Raw genomic sequence first — 18921 nt, forward strand, 5'->3', positions numbered from 1 at the left:
GAAATACTATATGTGTACTGTATTGGAAAAAGTATTCAGTGAAAGTCAGCATAAACTGTAGACCTCTTTGATCTGCTCCTGGGTAAAAATACATCTCTGTAGTTTTCCTGATGGCAGTATGGAAATAATATGCCCTGCCTTCTTCAAGCATTGTTTTCAGCTTCTCAGTTTAATCCACTGACCTAGAAGTTCTTCGTAGTCTTCCTTCCAAATACTAACTGGGTCCAATCCCGCTGAGTTTTGAATATCGTTCAAGGTCAGCTAATTGGTGTGAAGATACGATGCCTGGAAAAGCCAAGGTGGAGTTAATTCAAATGGCATACAGTAACATGATTTGACACACAAGCATGAGAGTTTGCCTACTTCTCCTAATCTAGGTTTCCATGCTTTGCTCTTTAAATTAAAAGTAGGAGCTGTATATATTTACTATGGCAACATGTTTACTTAGTTGTTGGACAAAATCAGCATGCTCCTCTCTTTGTTTAGTAACCTGCATAAATGTTACTGCTTTAACTTTGAAAATAAGGCATCAGGGGGGTAAGAAGAGTGTCAAGAAAGAAGCCCACATAACGTGAGAATCTTCAAAGCATGGATGTCGTGTTCAAGTTCTCACCAAGTTGGAAAGCTAATACATCCACCTTTCTCTCCAGGAAGAGATCATTTGGAGAATCTGCTTATTTATGTCTAGCCTGAAGCTGGCAGGGGATAATGGGAGCTGAACTCCAAGACATCTGGAGGGGTTCAAGTTAGGAAAAGCTGAATAGAATAGAATAGAATAGAATTCTATATTGGCCAAGTGTAATTGTACACACAAGGAATTTGTCTTTGGTACATATGCTCTCAAAAATAGAATGTACAAAGCAAGTTGTTTGTTTGTTTGTTTGTTTGTTTGTTTGTTTGATTTGTATGCCACCCCACTCCGTAGACTCGGGGCGGCTAACAACAGTAGTAAACAGCATATAACAAATCTAATGTTTAAAATAATTTAAAACCAAGCATACACATAAACAACATACATGAATTGTATAGGCCCGGGGGAGATGTCTCAATTCCCCCATGCCTGACGGCAGAGGTGGGTTTTAAGGAGTTTACAAAAGGCAAGGAGGGTGGGGGCAATTCTAATCTCAGGGGGGAGCTGGTTCCAGAGGGTCGGGGCTGCCACAGAGAAGGCTCTTCCCCTGGGACCTGCCAGATGACATTGTTTAAGTGATGCTCTCCGAAGGACTATAGTATTTCTTTGCTAATTCCTTGCCAGTGTTTTCCTTCGCTGTACAAACCCACATTGTCTTTGCTTTTTTTTTTTTAAGTTGAATTTATTTCGTTGTGAGTCTCTATTAGATGTTGCTCATGGGAAAGCCATCTGGGTCACCCCACTGTGCTGTGGTGTAACCAGTGAAGGCATTTTCAACAATAAACAAGGTATTGTGTGTTTTAGCAGAAATCCTGACGATGAGAAAGCTCTGGGCTTGGAATTGTTTCAGTGTTTGCTTTGGGCCGTTTTGGGACAGTGGCACTGAGGAGTGGGGGTAGGGGAGAAGACCAATTTTTTTAGGCTTTGAATATGCCAGGAGATTAGCAAGGCAGCAGTAGATCTGCTGTAACCCTGGGCAAGAAGACAGTGTTAGAAATGAGTGTGGGAGATCATACCAAATGTTGCTGTATTTGAACATGCATGAGATGGCTTGTGCTTGCATAACTGGACACAAACATGATTCACACCCTTCTCTTTTCAGGAGAGGGATAAATATTCTCGGTATGTAGACTTATGAATTGAGAGTCATAAAGAGATAAGGTTTGGAAAGGAGCTTCAAAGTCACCCAGTATCCTCGGGATCAACAAAGGTATGGCAAAAATTGAGCTTGATTCCTATTCACTTCATAGATTTTCCTGTGGTTGTTTCTTTGTCACTAGTGATATGGACAGTGATGGCGAACCTTTTTTTTCTCGGGTGCCGAAAGAGCATGCACGCGTGCTATCACACATGCACGAATGCCCACACCCATAATCCAATGCCTGGGGAGGGCAAAAACAGCTTCTGCTGCCCCCCAGAGGCCCTCTAGAGGCTGGAAACGACCTGTTTCCCAACTTCTAGTGGGCCCAGTAGGCTCATGATTCTCCCTTCCCAGACTTCAAAGGCTTCCCTGGAGCCAGGGAGGGTAAAAACACCCTCCCCCATTACCCTGGTGGCTCTCTGGAAGCTAAAAATGCCCCCCCCAAAGCCTCTGTGAGAGCCAAAAATCAGCTGGCTGGCACAGACATGCACGCTGGAGCTGCACTAGAGCAACGGCTCGTGTGCCAACAGATAGGCCTTCGAGTGCCACCTGATATGGCTATTGCTTTTTTAGTTTGAGGCTTCCCTCCCCTGAGGTTTTGCATTCATATACTCACTAGGTCCAATGCTGCTCACCTTCCACTAGAAGACACGGGCAACAAGGTATTGTCATTTGTCGAGGCAGAACCTACAGTGCAGGATGCAAATTAGAAGATTAGTAAACAGGATCTCTTTAGCCTTTTGTGCGTGCCTTTGAGACAGCCTTCCTGTGGTTTCATCGTCCAGGGACATTCTGCCTCCTGTACTTTTCTCCTCCCAGCCCATTTCTCGCACACACTTTGTTTATTAAGCAAGGCTACACGTTTCCCATCTATCAGGTCCCTCAATGCAGTATTTCCAGAAAGCTTACGGCAGCAGAAATCTCGTATGACAAACAGAGCAGAAGAACTATCTGTGCTCAAGTTGCAGTAGAAAATTGTTATGTCAATTTAATACCAGAAGGGGTGGGTGGCAATCTTGAAGGCCATCATTGGAAAGCTTCAGGAGCAGAAAGTCTGGATAATCAACATCCCATCCCCACAGAAACTTTTTTCTATAATAAGAGCATATTGGGCAACTCTGAAGATGTTTGACCAATAATAACCACAAGTGTAGAAAGGCATCTGCTATCTAAATCACATGAAGATGCTGTGCAATCTTGCAGGGTGCAAGCCCATGTGCTTCACAAAGAGTCTGCCAAAAATGCCAACAAACCAACAAAACGAACGATTATGGTAGAAGGAGGGAAACTGGTATCAGAACCTCAAATTAGTCTATGGGACCCCTTTTTCCATTGCATTTCAAGTGGTAGAACTAGCTTCAAATATTCAGAGCAGGTGATGTGCTTCTTCATCAGTCCTCTACTACTGTCCTCCAGAGTCTACCTTTTGTCATGACTTCTAGGTACATCATAATTTTGATCAAGTGTGGCCCAGGAGTCAGTTCTGACGCATGAAGTGCTTAGATACGGCCCATGGGGCTGCGCTGGAAATTGCAAAGGACTGGCCCACAGTGCCTCTGCCAGTGAAAATGGAGCTCAGGCAGATCTACTGAGCTCTATTTTTGCTGGCAGGGGGTTGCAGAAAGTTGCCGCAGCTGAAAAACGAGCTTGGGAACCCGTTTCTCTGGCAGAACGTTTAGGCCACCACAGGTGTCCCCAACGAGTGACATCGAACTGGCCATGCCAAACCCGGCTTCTAGAGATCAGACACAACCCTGATGCAGCCCCCAATGAAATTGAGTTTGACACCCCTGGTTTAGATAGAACCCATCTTGCTTTATTTGTCTAAAACTGCTGGTGTAACTACAGTGATCCCTCGAGTTTCGCGTCCTCGAGCATCGCGAAAGGGCTATATCGCGAGTTTTCAACCCGGAAGTAAACTCCACCATCTGCGCATGCGTGCCCTTCCACGCATGCGTAGATGGTGGAGTTTCCCCGCCGGGCAGAGGCTTCCCTGGGTCTTCCCCCTCTTGCCCCGGTAAGACCCCAGCGGCGGCGCGAGCAACGGCGTGGGCAGGCGGGCGGCACGCGCGCGGGAAACCCCAGCTCCGCTTCCCAGATGGGAAGCAGAGCCGGCAACAGCGTGGGCGGGCGGGCAGCGCGCGCGAGCTTGGGGACACCCCACCTCCGCTTCCCAGCTGGGAAGCGGAGCTAGGGTGTCCCCACCACGCGCGCGTTGCTGGGGCCGCTTCCCAGCTGGGAAGCGGAGCTGGCAACAGCGTGGGCGGGCGGGCGGCGCGCGCGAGCTTGGGGACACCCCACCTCCGCTTCCCAGCTGGGAAGCGGAGCTAGGGTGTCCCCACCGCGTGCGCGTTGCTGGGGAAAGCGCGCGCGCTTGGGGACACCCCACCTCCGCTTCCCAGCTGGGAAGCGGAGCTAGGGTGTCCCCACCGCGCGCGCATTGCTGGGGAAAGCGCGCGCGCTTGGGGACATCCCACCTCCGCTTCCCAGCTGGGAAGCGGAGCTAGGGTGTCCCCACGCGCGCGCGCGTTGCTGGGGAGGGCGCGCGCGCTTGGGGACACCCCACCTCCGCTTCCCAGCTGGGAAGCGGAGCTAGGGTGTCCCCAAGCGCGCGCGCACCCCAGGCGCGAGCAACGGGGTGGGCGGGCGAAGGGCGGGCGGCAGTGGAAGTAAAAACACCATCTGCGCATGCACAGATGGTGTTTTTACTTCCGCACCGCTACTTCGCTAAAAATCGGTCATCGCGTGGGGTCCTGGAACGGAACCCTCGCGATGATCGAGGGATCGCTGTATATCATTTTATTGATGGAAACTACTCACTATTTCCATCAGCACCACTATCCTTTAGCAGAAACGTTTTTTGGTTTAGTGCTTGCTTCTGGACCAACAGACTACCCCGCTCCCCCCCCCCCCCCCAAAAAAAGAGGAATGGTATGAAGAAGTCACCATTGTCATGGAAGTGAATTGGAAAATTATGGGAGGTGGTAAACCAATTCAGCCTCCAAATCTCATCATTGCTGACAACATCCAAGGATGACATCACTTGCTTTCTAAAATGCTATTAAAATATACACTTGGTCATGTTTGGCTAATCAAGTAATATTGACATGGTGTATCTTTTTTTCTGATTCTTATTATTTTTATTATTTATTAGATTTGTAGGCCGCCCCTCTCCGCAGACTCTGCTCAATTTTTGACAATAGGACTCAGATATTCTTCACATTTACTTGCTTTTGGAATGTTATCAGGAATGAATGTTCTTAATGGAACAAAGACACTTGTTTTGCTCAAGGTCAGCTAATTGATAGGCAGGAAACACTAAATCCTCAATCTACAAAGAAGCGTCTTTACTCAAAAAGAGTTATTTTTTTTAAAGTTAATAAGTCAGGAACTAACGTAAGAACATTCAATTGAAACCACCAATATTTGGAATATGTAGAAACATAGAAACATAGAAGACTGACAGCAGAAAAAGACCTCATGATCCATCTAGTCTTCCCTTATACTATTTTTTGTATTTTATCTTGGGATGGATATATGTTTATCCCAGGCATGTTTAAATTCAGTTACTGTGGATTTACCAACCACGTCTGCTGGAAGTTTGTTCCAAGAATCTACTACTCTTTCAGTAAAATAATATTTTCTCATGTTGCTTTTGATCTTTCCCCCAAATAACTTCAGATTGTGTCCCCTTGTTCTTGTGTTCACTTTCCTATTAAAAACACTTCCCTCCTGAACCTTATTTAACCATTTGACTTATTTAAATGTTTCGATCATGTCCCCCCTGATCGAGGGCAATGTAGGGCAATGCACGTCTCCCTTGAGTTTCTATCTGGAATCCGAATTAGTTTTAATGTTTTGAATTTGATTTAAGTGTTAAAAACATCTGAAAATAAAGGCCCATCTCTCCTGGAGCATCACTAGTCCCATCTAGTTGTGCAGTGTTTCTTTTGCCATAATCCTTGCCCAAGAGCCAAGCCTGCACAATCCATTGAAAATATAATAAATCCCCTCTGACATTTTTACAGAAACATTTTATCTCTGTTAGAAATAATATTGTTAGGTCAAATAAACCCTTGGTCTTGTTCAGCAGGGCTCACGATTATGGGAAAAAAATACATAGAACATGTTAAATAAATAATTCTATGAATATTTCCAGATGGCCAATTTTATTGATTTTTTTTCCTCCTGTAGATAAAGTTCATGAAATATACATCGTGTTTATATTGTACACAATCATAAAAGATGTGAAACTCCCTCCCTCCCTCCTATTTTGTGTGTGTTTGTGAGGGTGAACTTCATTTTGTTACATTAAGTATTATTCTTCCTGTTGCTTAGGGCCTCAAAAACATAGCAATTGGCCTTGGAGTCTCTGAGAAGGCCCACTTATTGCTAGTGAATCCTTTTTAAAAGAACAAAAAAGGGGGAAAACTTCAGAAGGACGAAATAAATACAATTTTAAGCGAAAGATTTTAGCAATTCACATCATCCTTGAGGATTGCAATCGTGCTGTTAAGCCTGAGAGCATACAGTACTGTGATTACAGACTGATGCAGTGCTGGATTATTATTTTTTTAAATAATGCTTGATTTTCAGAAGCAAAATTGCTATTTTAGTGAAGAGCAATTGCCCACCGCCCAACCAAAAAATATAGTAAGTGGTTTCTCAAGATATTTTCTTTTCCTCACCAAGAAAATAAGAGCCATGATGGATTGCCTCACAAATCAGTCTGGAAGAGCTTTTGAAGTCACTGCTGTTCTGTAATTTTGAACTGAAGGAGACCAATATCCTATCCACACATCCCCTTAGTCCTGCCCCCCCCCCAAAAAAAATCTGGATGAATGGTTTTGTGAAAGAGATTTTCCTGTGTTACTCTAGACCAGAATGACTGAATGGAACTAATCTGGGGCTTCCAATCTTGGCAACTTTAAGACTTGTCCGAGGTTGGAGATCCCTTGAACTAATTTCAGTTGTTGCTCAGATTGGTGTGTATTCACCAATGCTCAGATTGGTGTGTATTGACAGAGAGGGGTGGAATTCAAAGTTTTGGTTATGATCTATAAAGCCCTACATGGCTTAGGACCAGATTACTTACAGGACCGCCTTCTACCTCATGTATCCCAACGGCTGGTTAGGTCCCACAAAATTGGCCTTCTTCAGGTCCTGTCAGATAGACAATGCCGCTTGGCAGGGCCTAGGGGAAGAGCCTTCTCTGTGGTGGCCCCAGCCCTCTGGAATCAACTCCCTCCAGGGATTCGTACTGCCTCCACCCTCCTGGCCTTCTGCAAGGCTTTAAAAAGTCACATTTTCGAGCAGGCGTCGGGCCGTTGAGTTTTGCACCTAGCTCTGACTATCGACTAGAATGTACAGTATATGAGATGAATGTGAATGATTGTTGTTAATGTATCAGAGTTTTAGATCTAATTTTAAATTTAGATTTTGTATATATTGTATTATTGTATTGTATTTGTTGTCCCCTGAGTCTGTGGAGAAGGGCGGCATATCAACCAACCAACCAACCAACCAACCAGCCCGCCCGCCAGCCAGCCAGCCAGCCAGCCAGCCAGCCAGCCAGCCAGCCAATCAATAAATCAATCAATCAATCAATCAGATAAATCGATAAATCGATAAATAAATACTGCAGGAAAAGGCTTCATATTATAAATTGAGGCCCATATCATCGAGTGCATGAGTTTCCATTCTATCAAAACAAAATGCTGTGAATTGTTATGCATCTCTTTTTTGGGGGGGGATCTTAGATCTGACCATGAGGCTGGCCTGGAAATATCAAAGGACTGGGCTGTGGTGCCTCTGCCAGCCAAAATGGGCCATAGGGAGGGCATGCATGCTCCCCACGGCCCATTTTCGGCTGGCAAACTGCTGCAGGACTCTGTGGAAGCCAAAAATTGGCTTCATGGGGGCCATGTGGGGCTTCCATGCAGCCAGTTTTTGGTTGGCAGAGTGCTGCAGGAGGACTGGCCTGGCCTGGATTACAGTTATGTGATCTCAAGTAGGTACCTGATCTGTATAGAAAACAAGCAACATCCTATGTTAATATTGTTAGCACTATGTACAAAACATGTATGGAATGCTCAGGGAGGGGTAGCACCTTTGGTGTAGGAGCATGTCGTGTCCTTTTACAGCAGCTCATTTAGAGCATCTTTTAAGGCAGCTCGTTCACCTTTGGTTCTCACCTGTGGCTCCTAGTAGCTGTAGCATGTGCAGTGACCCCATCCCAGGCAACAGCTTTGACAGGCTGGCCAAACCAGGCTGAGAGTAGCCAATGGGTCATAGACCTTCAGTGAGATAGGGACTTGTCTATCCCAAGCATGTGAAGACAGATTCCAGTGGACTGACCAGATGAAACGTAGTAGAATAGGTCAATGTTCATGAAGATGGTCTCTGCAAGCGATGTGGTGCACTAAGAGCATGGCAAGACATGAAAGATGCCCTGGTCAACCATGAAGAGAAGGGAAACTCTGACTGCAAACCTCCATTGCCTTGTGGCTATATCCATCATTGGAACAGGTTTCAGTAATAAACCTTGAGGTAGAATCCGGAGCTGGAGTCCTGGAAGCAGTTTGTGACTGTGTTCAGCCACATTCTGATAACTCCTGTGATGTAGCTGGAACCAATCGTATTGGCCTTTGCCATTCCATTGGAATGTTTCAGAGATGTGGAGGGGGCGGGAGAATCTGCTACTTGGATAACAGTCTATCATCCATACCAGTGTTTCTCAACCTTGGCAACTTGAAGATATCTGGACTTTAACTCCCAGAATTCCCCAGCCAGCATTTGCTGGCTGGGGAATTCTGGGAGTTGAAGTCCAAATATCTTCAAGTTGCCAAGGTTGGGAAACACTGATCCATACTAACCTACCCAGGCTTCATGCTCTGGAGAATCATGGTCTTTTGAGACTGAAGGATGCCAATGCAATGTATAGGATTGCAATATATAAACAAGCTAATTATTTATTTGTTTGTTTGTTTGTTTATTTGTTTATTTATTTATTGGACTTATATGCTACCCCTCTCCATGGACTCTGGGCGGCTTACAACATTTCGATAAAAAAGATACAATACAGTGATACCTTGTCTTACGAACCCCTCATCATATGAACTTTTCAAGATACGAACTTGGGGTTTAAGATTTTTTGCCTCTTCTTCCGAACTATTTTCACCTTATGAACCCACTGCCGCCGCTGGCCATTCTCCAATCCTCATTGTTTTGTCTTACAAACTTTTCACCTTAGGAACCTCATCCAGGAACCAATTAAGTTCGTAAGACAAGGTATCACTATATATAAAATATTTTTAAGCCAATTAATAGAATAGTTAATTTAAAAAATATCTTAAAACTAATCATTTAAAAATCATTTTAAAAAACCAAAAAATCACATACATACTGTCACTGTAACAATGTTTATATGTATTGAAGTACTATAGCTTTTAGAGGTAGTGTTGCAAATTGCCATAAGAGGTAGCCAGAAAGCATAATTGCAGCTTGGTAGCCCAGCTGGTGGTGTAGAGGGGAACTGGGCTGTGCAAGCAGCGGGCTGATGCACACGCACATGCAGTTAGAATGTAAGTTGAGCTGTGTGCACATGTGCATGCACTCTAGCCCATCACCCATGCAAGTAATCATGCTGGTCATAGCCCGTTTGTGAAAAGGGCTGGACTCCTGGTTTAGACTATTCCCTTCAGTTGCATGGCTCAATCATATTGATATTCTCCAGTCTGGCAATTATATTATTAAGGGGAAATTCATCATGAACTTTGAATATAATTCAAATATAATTGTTTTTATTTGATATTTTATATGTATTTATATTAATAGTAATAACAGTTTCTTGATAAAATCATGAGAAAGTTTTACACTATTTTGTTGTAGTGTTTATAAATAGAGAGATACTCTGCACATATTCCATAGAGTTTTTGTTCCCTAATAATTTTGAGCTTACGATTTTTTTCTGAACATTAAAATATTATTGCTGATCCTGACTTTTTCTGGAATATTGGCCTTAGCTTAGCTAAACATAGTTTTGAATCAATTTTCAGTTGGTGCTGTTCGTTCTTAGAATTATTTTAGACATAAATAATATAATCTTTTTCAGTTTTCATGGTTTGGGTTTCTCTTGGATGGTGCCTCCATTTTCATCTCCAGGGACTGTAGTCAATCACCCTTCTTCAAATATGAGATTTTCCAGTCCCTGGTTCATTGCTATTTGCCAGCTTTGAAAGCATGAAAAAAATGCTCCTTGATTAGGATATTTTAGGTCTTAATGAAGATCTGTGATGTTGGGCTCTGAGTGCTGGTTCAGCTGAATGCTTTCATCTAGTGCAGTGATGGCAAACCTTCTTTAGGTTGGGTGTCAAAAGGGTGTGCGCATGGTTGATAGTGCGTGTGCCCACACTCATAATACAATGCATACAGGCCTCACTGTAGCCTCCAGACTGCCTATACCCATTAGGCTGTTTTTTGTTCTCCCTAGGCTTCAGGGAAGCCTCATGAACCTTGGCGATGGCAAAAAATGGGCCACAAAAGTTCGAACAGCTGAAAAGAAGACTGAAAATCAGCTAGTGAACGGGAGCTGACATAGGGCAACGCCTTGCGTGCCCTCAAATATGGCTCCGTATGCCACCTGTGGCACATGTTCCGTAGGTTCACCATCACTGATTTAGTATCTGAAAGTATATTGGAATGTTGAGTGGTTGAGTTGCTTTGGGCTGTCCAGAGTAAGCTTTCTTGGGCCTATAGTCTGTCTGTTACAAAAATTATTGTGGACAATTTCAAGTTTAGTTTGCACCTGGTATACTCCCAGTCAATTCTAGATTACAGCAAGTGTACATGTCATTTATTTCAGCTCGGGTAAAAGTACATAAACTGGGGGGGAAAAGAGAGGGGAAATAGGCAAAAGCAAGGAGAGAGGGAGAGGGAGAGAGAGAGAGAGGGAGAAAGAGAGAGAGATACAGTAAACATGAATTTGTATTGCCAGTAGTGTTGGGCGAACCCTACGATAGTTGGGTTCGGGTTCGGCACCTGAACCTTTAAAAAAGTTCGGGTTCGGCACCCGAGACTAAACCCGAACTTTTGCCGAACTTTCAAATTCGGCGCTCGGGAAAGCGCCAGGAAGCACCGCCGCCCAGCAGTCACCTTTCAGAACAGTCAGGGCGCTTCCCAGCACTCTCCTGAACCCGAACCCAAACCCAAACTTTTGCCGAACTTCCAGGTTTGGCGTTTGGGAGACCGCCAAGAGGCGCCCAGGCTGTTTCTGAAGGTGACAGCTGGGCGGCGGCGCTTCCCAGAACAGCTGGGGAGCTGTCGGCCAGTCGGGAGGCAAAAAAGGAGGTGCGGAATCCCATGAGGGGATTCCAGGGGCAGAGCTTTGACATCACTGAGACGTCCTTCCTGGAGTCCCCGTTTCAGCTGGCCAGGAAGGACGTCTCAGTGACGTCAAAGCTCCATCCCTGGAATCTCCTTGTGGGATTCCCCACCTCCTTTTTTGCCTCCTGACTGGCCGACAGCTCCCCGGCTGTTCTGGGAAGCGCCACCGCCCAGCTGTCACCTTCAGAAACAGCTGGGGCGCTTCTCGGCAGTCTCCCAAATGCCGAACTCGGAAGTTTGGCAAAAGTTTGGGTTCAGGAGAGCACCGGGGTTGTGCCCCGGCTGTTTCGGAAGGTGACAGCTGGGTGGCGGCGCTTCCTAGCACTCTCCGAACCCGAACTTTTGCCGAACTTTTTGCAAAAATTCGGGTTCGGTATACCGAACGGCACAAAGTTTGGTACAAACCCGAACTTTGCAGGTCCGGTTCGCCCAACATTAATTGCCAGCTCTGTGCCCATTTCTTTTCATCTTTGCAATCTAGTCATCAACATATATACCATGTGTTTTTAGTAATGTATATCTTAACACGTTTTATCTTCTTTTTCAGGTTTTTCCATCATGTTTGGAAAGAAAAAGAAAAAGATTGAAATTTCTGGCCCTTCCAATTTTGAACACAGGGTACACACTGGATTTGATCACAGAGAACAAAAATTCACCGGACTACCTCAACAATGGCATAGTTTGCTGGCAGACACAGCAAATAGGCCAAAGCCTATGGTGGATCCTTCATGCATTACGCCCATTCAGCTTGCGCCTATGAAGGTACCATACCAGGTTCCCCCCCCCCTTCATTTTCTTTTCTTTGTGATAACTCTATTAGATATTTTCTTAAAAACCTAGAAAGGTTAAAAGCTAACAGAAATCAATAATGAAGGTTGAAAATGAAAAAGGAAAGGAAAGGGAAGGAAGGAAAAGGAAGGAAGAGAAAGCAATAGTTCAGAAAGAAAAGAAAGAAAAAGGAAATATAAAGAAGTGACTTCCGATTTTCTTTCACAGATAGGTATAGGTATAAATTTAAATTGACCTGTTACTCTAACGTTAGGAAATAATATTCATTTTCTCTGTTATCTACTACTATTTAAAACATCAAACTCATATGTCATTAAATATATGTCATGTGTTTCTGTTTCATGCAAAAAAAGTTTCCAGTCAGGATTACAAATAATTTTATCTTTTCACTGTCAAATCTCTTCAAGTTTCATTGTCTTCACCATTCCCTTCTTCCATTGTGGGTCACATCAACTCTTTCACCACTGTGCGTGTAAAAGTCTCACTGCTGTTATATAAAAACAAAGTTCCATGGTTGTTTTCCAACCTTTTGTCTATCAGTCCCAAAAGAAACATCTCTGGGTTCAGTTGTATGTTAATCTTTAAAATCTGAATTAATGTGTGTTTGAATCCATTTTTTACATGTCCAGCAAGCACGATAAAAAGTTCCCTTATTCATATTCCCAACTTATATTCAAAGTGCCTTTATATATTATAGTCAATTTTTCCAGTGACAAATACAACAATGTGACATCATTTTATAAAAGCTCTCTTTAAAGTTGTAAATATAATGTGAATTTCAATTCTTTTAGCCCCATATTCCCCCATTGTTTCCTTTGCATATTATAATATTATAACCTAGTTTTAGCTCATTTTATCAAATATTCTTTCACTTTTTCTATGACAAATTTTAATAAATAGTGTATATGTTTTAATAATAATATGTTCATCATTTGCGCCTAGTTCTGCTTCAAATTCAGCCTTTTTAACTTCATTCCATATCTTACTTATTTTGAAACAACATACAATTCATATCATTCATGTTTGTCAAATTAACACCCAAATATCTTACTCTTCTCTCAATCTTGACACCCATTCTATTTATTTCTTCTGCTTGATCTAATACCTTTATATTTTTATTAGCTTTTAATAAACAGAAGTTATGTCTTCTGTTTATTAATCTTAAAAATCAGCTAATACACTTTTCTTAATTTTCTTTTATGTCAAAATTTTTACTGATTACACAGGTCACCTCTCTTTCCTCTTCTATGAGTGAAATGTAAAGTAATATTCAAAAACGTGCACCTCTGTTAAATACAAAAATGTGTAATACGTTAGAGGTATGAGCTTTTATGCAGACTCTTGATCACTCTCCTATAATTGTCACAACTATTAATATTACTTGCCCTGCATCACATAAATCCCTAGGCAGGCTAGATTGAAATTTGGGGTGGGCAACAGAAAATAGATAAAATATTATAAGCCTGTGTTTGGTCATCTGGTTGCAAATCATATTGAGGTTACTGTGTCTTACCTCTGAACAGACATCTATATACATTAATGTTGTTCAGGGATCCCACTGAAGGAAAATGAGAGACAACATCCACATTTGATACTACATCTTAGGACTGATAACATGGGGTTCCTTGCTTGACTTCAAGGGTACTGTGCTTTATTTATTGGTTAAATAAAGCAATTTTATTTTAGAGTTTAAAAAATGCTGGATTTCCATAAAGCTGAATAGAAATGGAATTTCCTCCCTCCCTCCCTTTTTCTTTCTTTCTTTTTTGCCATCTAATAATTTGATTACAAGTGCAAAAAAGTATAAAGAAAAAGAAAGGAAAACAAAAAAAAATACACGAAGAATGATTTATTCCGAGAATATAGGGAACACTTACTGTACGTTCAACACTTAGTCCATTTATATTGTTAAATTTTATCAAATCCATATGTCAAAATCTGAATTTTCTCCATCTCCTGCAAAAAGTTTAGAAAGAGTTCCCAGGGAAGATGAGTCGGTGAATTGCTTTTGTGATTTTTCTCTCACAATTTAGCCATCGTTACCAGTCATCTTTATTAACCATTCCTCTATTGCAAGTGTTGTAGGATTTTCTGAAAACATGCCTGGAGTCTGCATGCGCAGACCCATTGATATTCTTAGAAAATAAGAAAGGGTAATTGGTTTCGTACCATCATTTTGTAATTGTGGCTATTTGTCCAGGACAAAACAATTATGTAAGATGGGAGTGTCCACAACCACCCTGGAGGCTAAACCTCACCATTTTCCCACATAGTTGATTATATTTTGTAACTGTTCAGGTTCTTTGTGACTGCTATTTGTGACTGTGAAAGCCTCAGCCAGGCTTTCCCTAGGTAGCAGCCATTCTATAAGTGTCAACAATTTGCTCTCAAAATGGCATACAGTGAACCCTCGTTTTTCGCAGGGGATGCGTTCGAAGACCACCCATGAAAAATGAATTTCCGTGAAGTAGAGGAAAGATATTTTTTGATGTATTTAACGAGTATTTGGACTTTTAAAACCCACCCTTTGCATTAAACAGTCATTCTATAATGTTTCTCAGCTGGAACTACATGTGATATCGTATCAGTTTCTTTAACAGAGTACAGTAGTAATGTAGAAGAATTTTATGGATTTTAAATGGATTTAAATTTTTTAATGGATTTAATGGATTTAAGCCCCCTGAAATAGCGAGGGACTACTGTATTCCCCTTTTGACTCAAAAATATTGGGGATTTGCAATTGAGTTCATCCAAATCCGTATTCTAATATTCACCCCGTTCTTTAGAACTGTTAGTAAAGCGGTGATGATGTCACGGAGCTGGGTCTGTTGATGCTTGTCTGTGGATGCAGCCATCTTGGATTTTGCTTCTGTGCATGCGCAGAAGCTATTTTTTGATTGCTGCGGGGCGTGTGCATGCACAAAGCGGGGGTGCCTGCCTGGCCCGACCCTGAGTGAAAAGGCAGCAAAACGATCCAGAATCCACCCCTGAACATCTTATTATTTCCAGATTGAACTGCCAAACTTCTTCCTCCTTTATTGATGTTCTTTTTTTGACCCCTGATTTTGATTCAGTAAGTGAAAGTTTAAAATACTTATTTTTATGTAACACATTAACATACAATAAGTCTTAACATTGTATTGCCCCCGAGACACAAAATGAAAATGTATTTTTCTGTGCATTGATTATATTGTTTCTGCTAGTATCCTGTCTAAAAAGTCTGTCCTGGGAGTCCCATAAATTATATTTATCTGGGATTTTAAAAGGAAAACAACACTGTTCATCACTGGTATTTTGCCTCTTATTCAGTGAGAAATCCAGCAGATATAATTAGGTTCCCTGGCTTAACTAGGAGATTTTGCTTGTAAAACAGGCCTTAACTCCTGAAAAGATGTGCTTTTTGGGTGGAAAAAAAGCATTTGAAAATACATAATAGTATTAACTGTTTTTTAAGATGGCAACCAGGGAGAAATTAGTGATACCAAACAAGCAAGCAAATAGGTTTGCAAGAGAAGGAGTAAGTAACTAATTACATTCCAGCTGTTGTTGGATTATGAACACTTCTTACAGTGATCAGTTTTGCTAAGGATCCTAAGCAAATGTAAAACACAAATACTCCCAGTTTTGCTTACATCTGGGTTAGAGAGTTGTTGCATTAAAATACAGAAATAAAATATTTTGTTTCTTAGTCTGGTTCTTGGAATGCCAACATATTTACTGTCCTGATTGGCATCCAGTTCTCAGGATTTATCAAAGAAGCCATTTTGAGCATTATCTGTGTGTGGAAGGGTGGTTGGGGGAATCAATATCTTAATCAGAATTCTTTGTAAAGCAAAAGCGCTACCATTGAGCCATAGACTTTTTATTATGATATATTACTCATTGCTTATTTTTCTCCAGGAGTTTCTCCAGGTTTTGCATATGTCACAAATGCAGCACGTGCAATTTTAATTTTGTTCTTTGAACCTAAAGTAATTATTTCTTGTTAGCAGCTAGTCCTCAACTCACAACTGGTGGGGGGAAAGGTCCATTGTGGACAATGTGTTTGCTTAACAAGTGCAGCATTAGCTTAACAACTGGCACAAAAAACTGATAAAATTGGGTCAGCCACATGACAAACCACTTAACAATTGACACAATTTACAGCTGTAATTCCAGGCTCATTTAGGGTCATAAATCAAGGACTACATGTGCTTTTGCAGAGCTTATTTTGCTTGGTTAGGGTTTTTAGGAGCAACTCCATATAATAGTACAAAAAAAAATAAACATACTAAGAAATGAGAAATAATAACTGTCAAGCAGAAAATAATTGGTTGTCCCAAATATTAGGCAAAATAGTCTTTGTAAATTTGGATAATTAAACATAAGGCACAAGAGAGAGAGAGAGAGAGAGAGAGAGAGAGAGAGAGAGAGAGAGAGAGAGAGAGAGAGAGAGAGAGAGAGAGAGAGAGAGAGAGAGAGAGAGAGAGAGAATGAAATGTATTTTAAGCATCTCTGTGTCTACAGCTACTTTCTAAGAAAAAAATTGAATTACAAACTCCAGGACTGAGCCATTTATCTTTCAGATATACTCTAAATTAGAATGAGCAAGTTTGCAAAAATAAATGATGTATGCTGTATCCTGACACGGACCACTACATATGAGAGATGCAAACTTGGCAGCAAATATTTGGGATTAATCTATTCCCCTCTTGAGTGTAGACGCTGGTAACATATTACTTTGAATAATTAAGTCACAAAAAGCTGAGTCTGATTAGTATTACATTAGCATATGATGAACCTTTAAGAAATGGCATGTGTCCTAACTTCTTCCAGACCTCATTGCCAAGCAATCCAGATTAATTGGTAATATTGATTTCCTCCTCCCCCCCTCTAAAAAAATCCCCAATATCCATTATGAATGTTTATAATTTGGGCTTCATTAGGATAGTAAATGAAAATAGAAAGTATATCAGATATAGAAGTCTGCCTGAAGAATACAGTAAGACTCTGGCAAAGAATACAGTCTGCAGTTTGTAGCTACTATATGTTATCTGGGATTAAGTTTTTGTAGTTTCCAGGTTCCTCAACATCTTGTTGTAGGTGAAAAGAAGTCTCATTTGCTCTCAAGATTATTCTAGGATGATCTTTAGGAACCCTTATTTTTTCATAACATGATAAATTACTAGATTCTCTCCCCCCCCCCTTTAGACTACATTCTGATAGACCTAAACTTTGTCTGTTTTAATCCTTAAAATTAAATGGTTTAATCTGTTTTATATTTCAGAGAATAGGGCCTGGAGCAGAACATTTTATTAGTGTATATCCCCAACCTTCTGGCATGATAACTACAAAGGGAATTTTGAGAGTGTGTTATTGGCATACTAATAAATTGACTGTTGAAGTAGGTGTGGCCAGTAACAAATAGAGATTTTCCAAAAGGCACACTGATGAGATTCACTCCCACCACTTTCATTCAATCATTCATTCATTCATTCATTCATTCATTCATTCATTCATTCATTCATTCATTCATTCATTATTTAGATTTGTATGCCACCCCTCTCCGCAGACTTCTTCTATTATTCCAGGATGTTATCTATCATAAGGCCAACATGATAAACAACATCTTGGAATAATAAAAGAAGTGATGGGAGAAAGCTCACCAGTCTGCTTTCTGGAAATTCTCTATTTGTTACTTGCCGCACCTGTTGACAGAATTTAACAGAATAGCAGAGTTGGAAGGGACCTTGGAGATCTTCTAGTCCAACCCCCTGCTTAGGCAGGAAACCCTACACCACTTCAGAAAAAATGGTTATCCAACATCTTCTTAAAAACTTCCAGTGTTGGAGCCTTCACAACTTCTAGAGGCAAGTTGTTCCAATGTTTAATTTTTCTGATCAGTTCAATAGAATAGAATATTCAATAGAATAGGATAACAGAGTTGGTTGGAAGGGACCTTGGAGATCTTCTAGTTCGACCCCCCTGCTTAGGCAAGAAAACCCTATACCATTTAAGACAAATGATACACTTTCTGGAGGCATGTTGTTCCATTGATTAGTTGTCCTAATTATCAGGAAATTTCTCTTTAGTTCTAAATTGCTTCTCTCCTTGCTTAATTTCCACCCATTGCTTCTTCTCCTAACCTCAGGTGCTTTGGAGAATAGCCTGACTCCCTCTTCTTTGTGGCAGGCCCTGAGATATCATGTCACCCCCTAGTGCATCTTTTGATTAAATTAGACATACCTAGTTCTTGTAGCTGTTCTTCATATGTTTTAGCCATATTTTTGTTGCTCTTCTCTGCACTCTTTCTAGAGCCTTTGTATCTTTGGTGATGACCAAAACTGAATGCAGTATCCCAAGAGTGACCTTATCAAGGCCTTATAAAGTGGTATTCAAGTACTCTTAATTCTATCCCTCTGTTAATGCAGTCTAGAACTGTGTTGGCTCTTTTGGCAGCTGCTGCACTCTGCTGGCTCATATTTAAATAGTTGTCCACTAGGACTCCAAGATCCCGCTCACAGTTACTACTATTGAGCAAGGTACCACTTACTTCAACAGTCAATTTATTAGAATGCCAATAACATGTTCTCAAAATTACATTGTATTTATAATGCTAGAAATTGAGATTCCCCCATCCCAGGCAATGCCCCCCACCCATTGTTACTACCTAAGGATGCTGTTGTCGTTTTTTCTGGGATCCCAAAGATCTACTGGGAACAAAATTTATGCTTGAAATTGCCTTTTTTTTTCTTTTCCACATCCTAATTCCCCCTCAATATTTATTTTGTAATAAGAGGAAACTCAAAGAAATTGGTGGGGCAAACAGGTGGTTGAAGCCCAAGGATCAATGAGTACCTGAACAACCATGGTTCATAGTTCAAGTTGGTTTGTTTAACCATTCAGTCGTACCTGGTTCTAGGCAGGTTAGGTTAGGTTAGGTTAGGTTTATTAGATTTATATGCCGCCCCTCTCCGCAAACTCGGGGCGGCTCACA

At 41.5% G+C, this 18921-nt stretch overlaps 1 protein-coding gene across 6 annotated transcripts in view; it reads left to right on the plus strand.

Annotated features, from left to right (window-relative positions):
- The window catches only part of PAK5 (p21 (RAC1) activated kinase 5), a 182275-nt gene that overhangs the window by 66176 nt on the left and 97178 nt on the right, over nucleotides 1-18921 (plus strand). For 4 of the 6 annotated variants that reach the window (XM_070732655.1, XM_070732660.1, XM_070732656.1 and 1 more), the window contains one exon: nucleotides 11704-11918. In XM_070732655.1, coding sequence (XP_070588756.1) covers nucleotides 11704-11918 — 215 coding nt within the window. Of the gene's footprint in view, nucleotides 1-1733; nucleotides 1842-11703; nucleotides 11919-18921 lie in introns of all 6 variants that reach the window. The other 2 variants (XM_070732658.1, XM_070732659.1) reach the window with 1 other exon arrangement.

This window comes from Erythrolamprus reginae, chromosome 1 (genome assembly GCF_031021105.1).
Source record: "Erythrolamprus reginae isolate rEryReg1 chromosome 1, rEryReg1.hap1, whole genome shotgun sequence".
Classification (NCBI taxonomy): domain Eukaryota; kingdom Metazoa; phylum Chordata; class Lepidosauria; order Squamata; family Dipsadidae; genus Erythrolamprus; species Erythrolamprus reginae.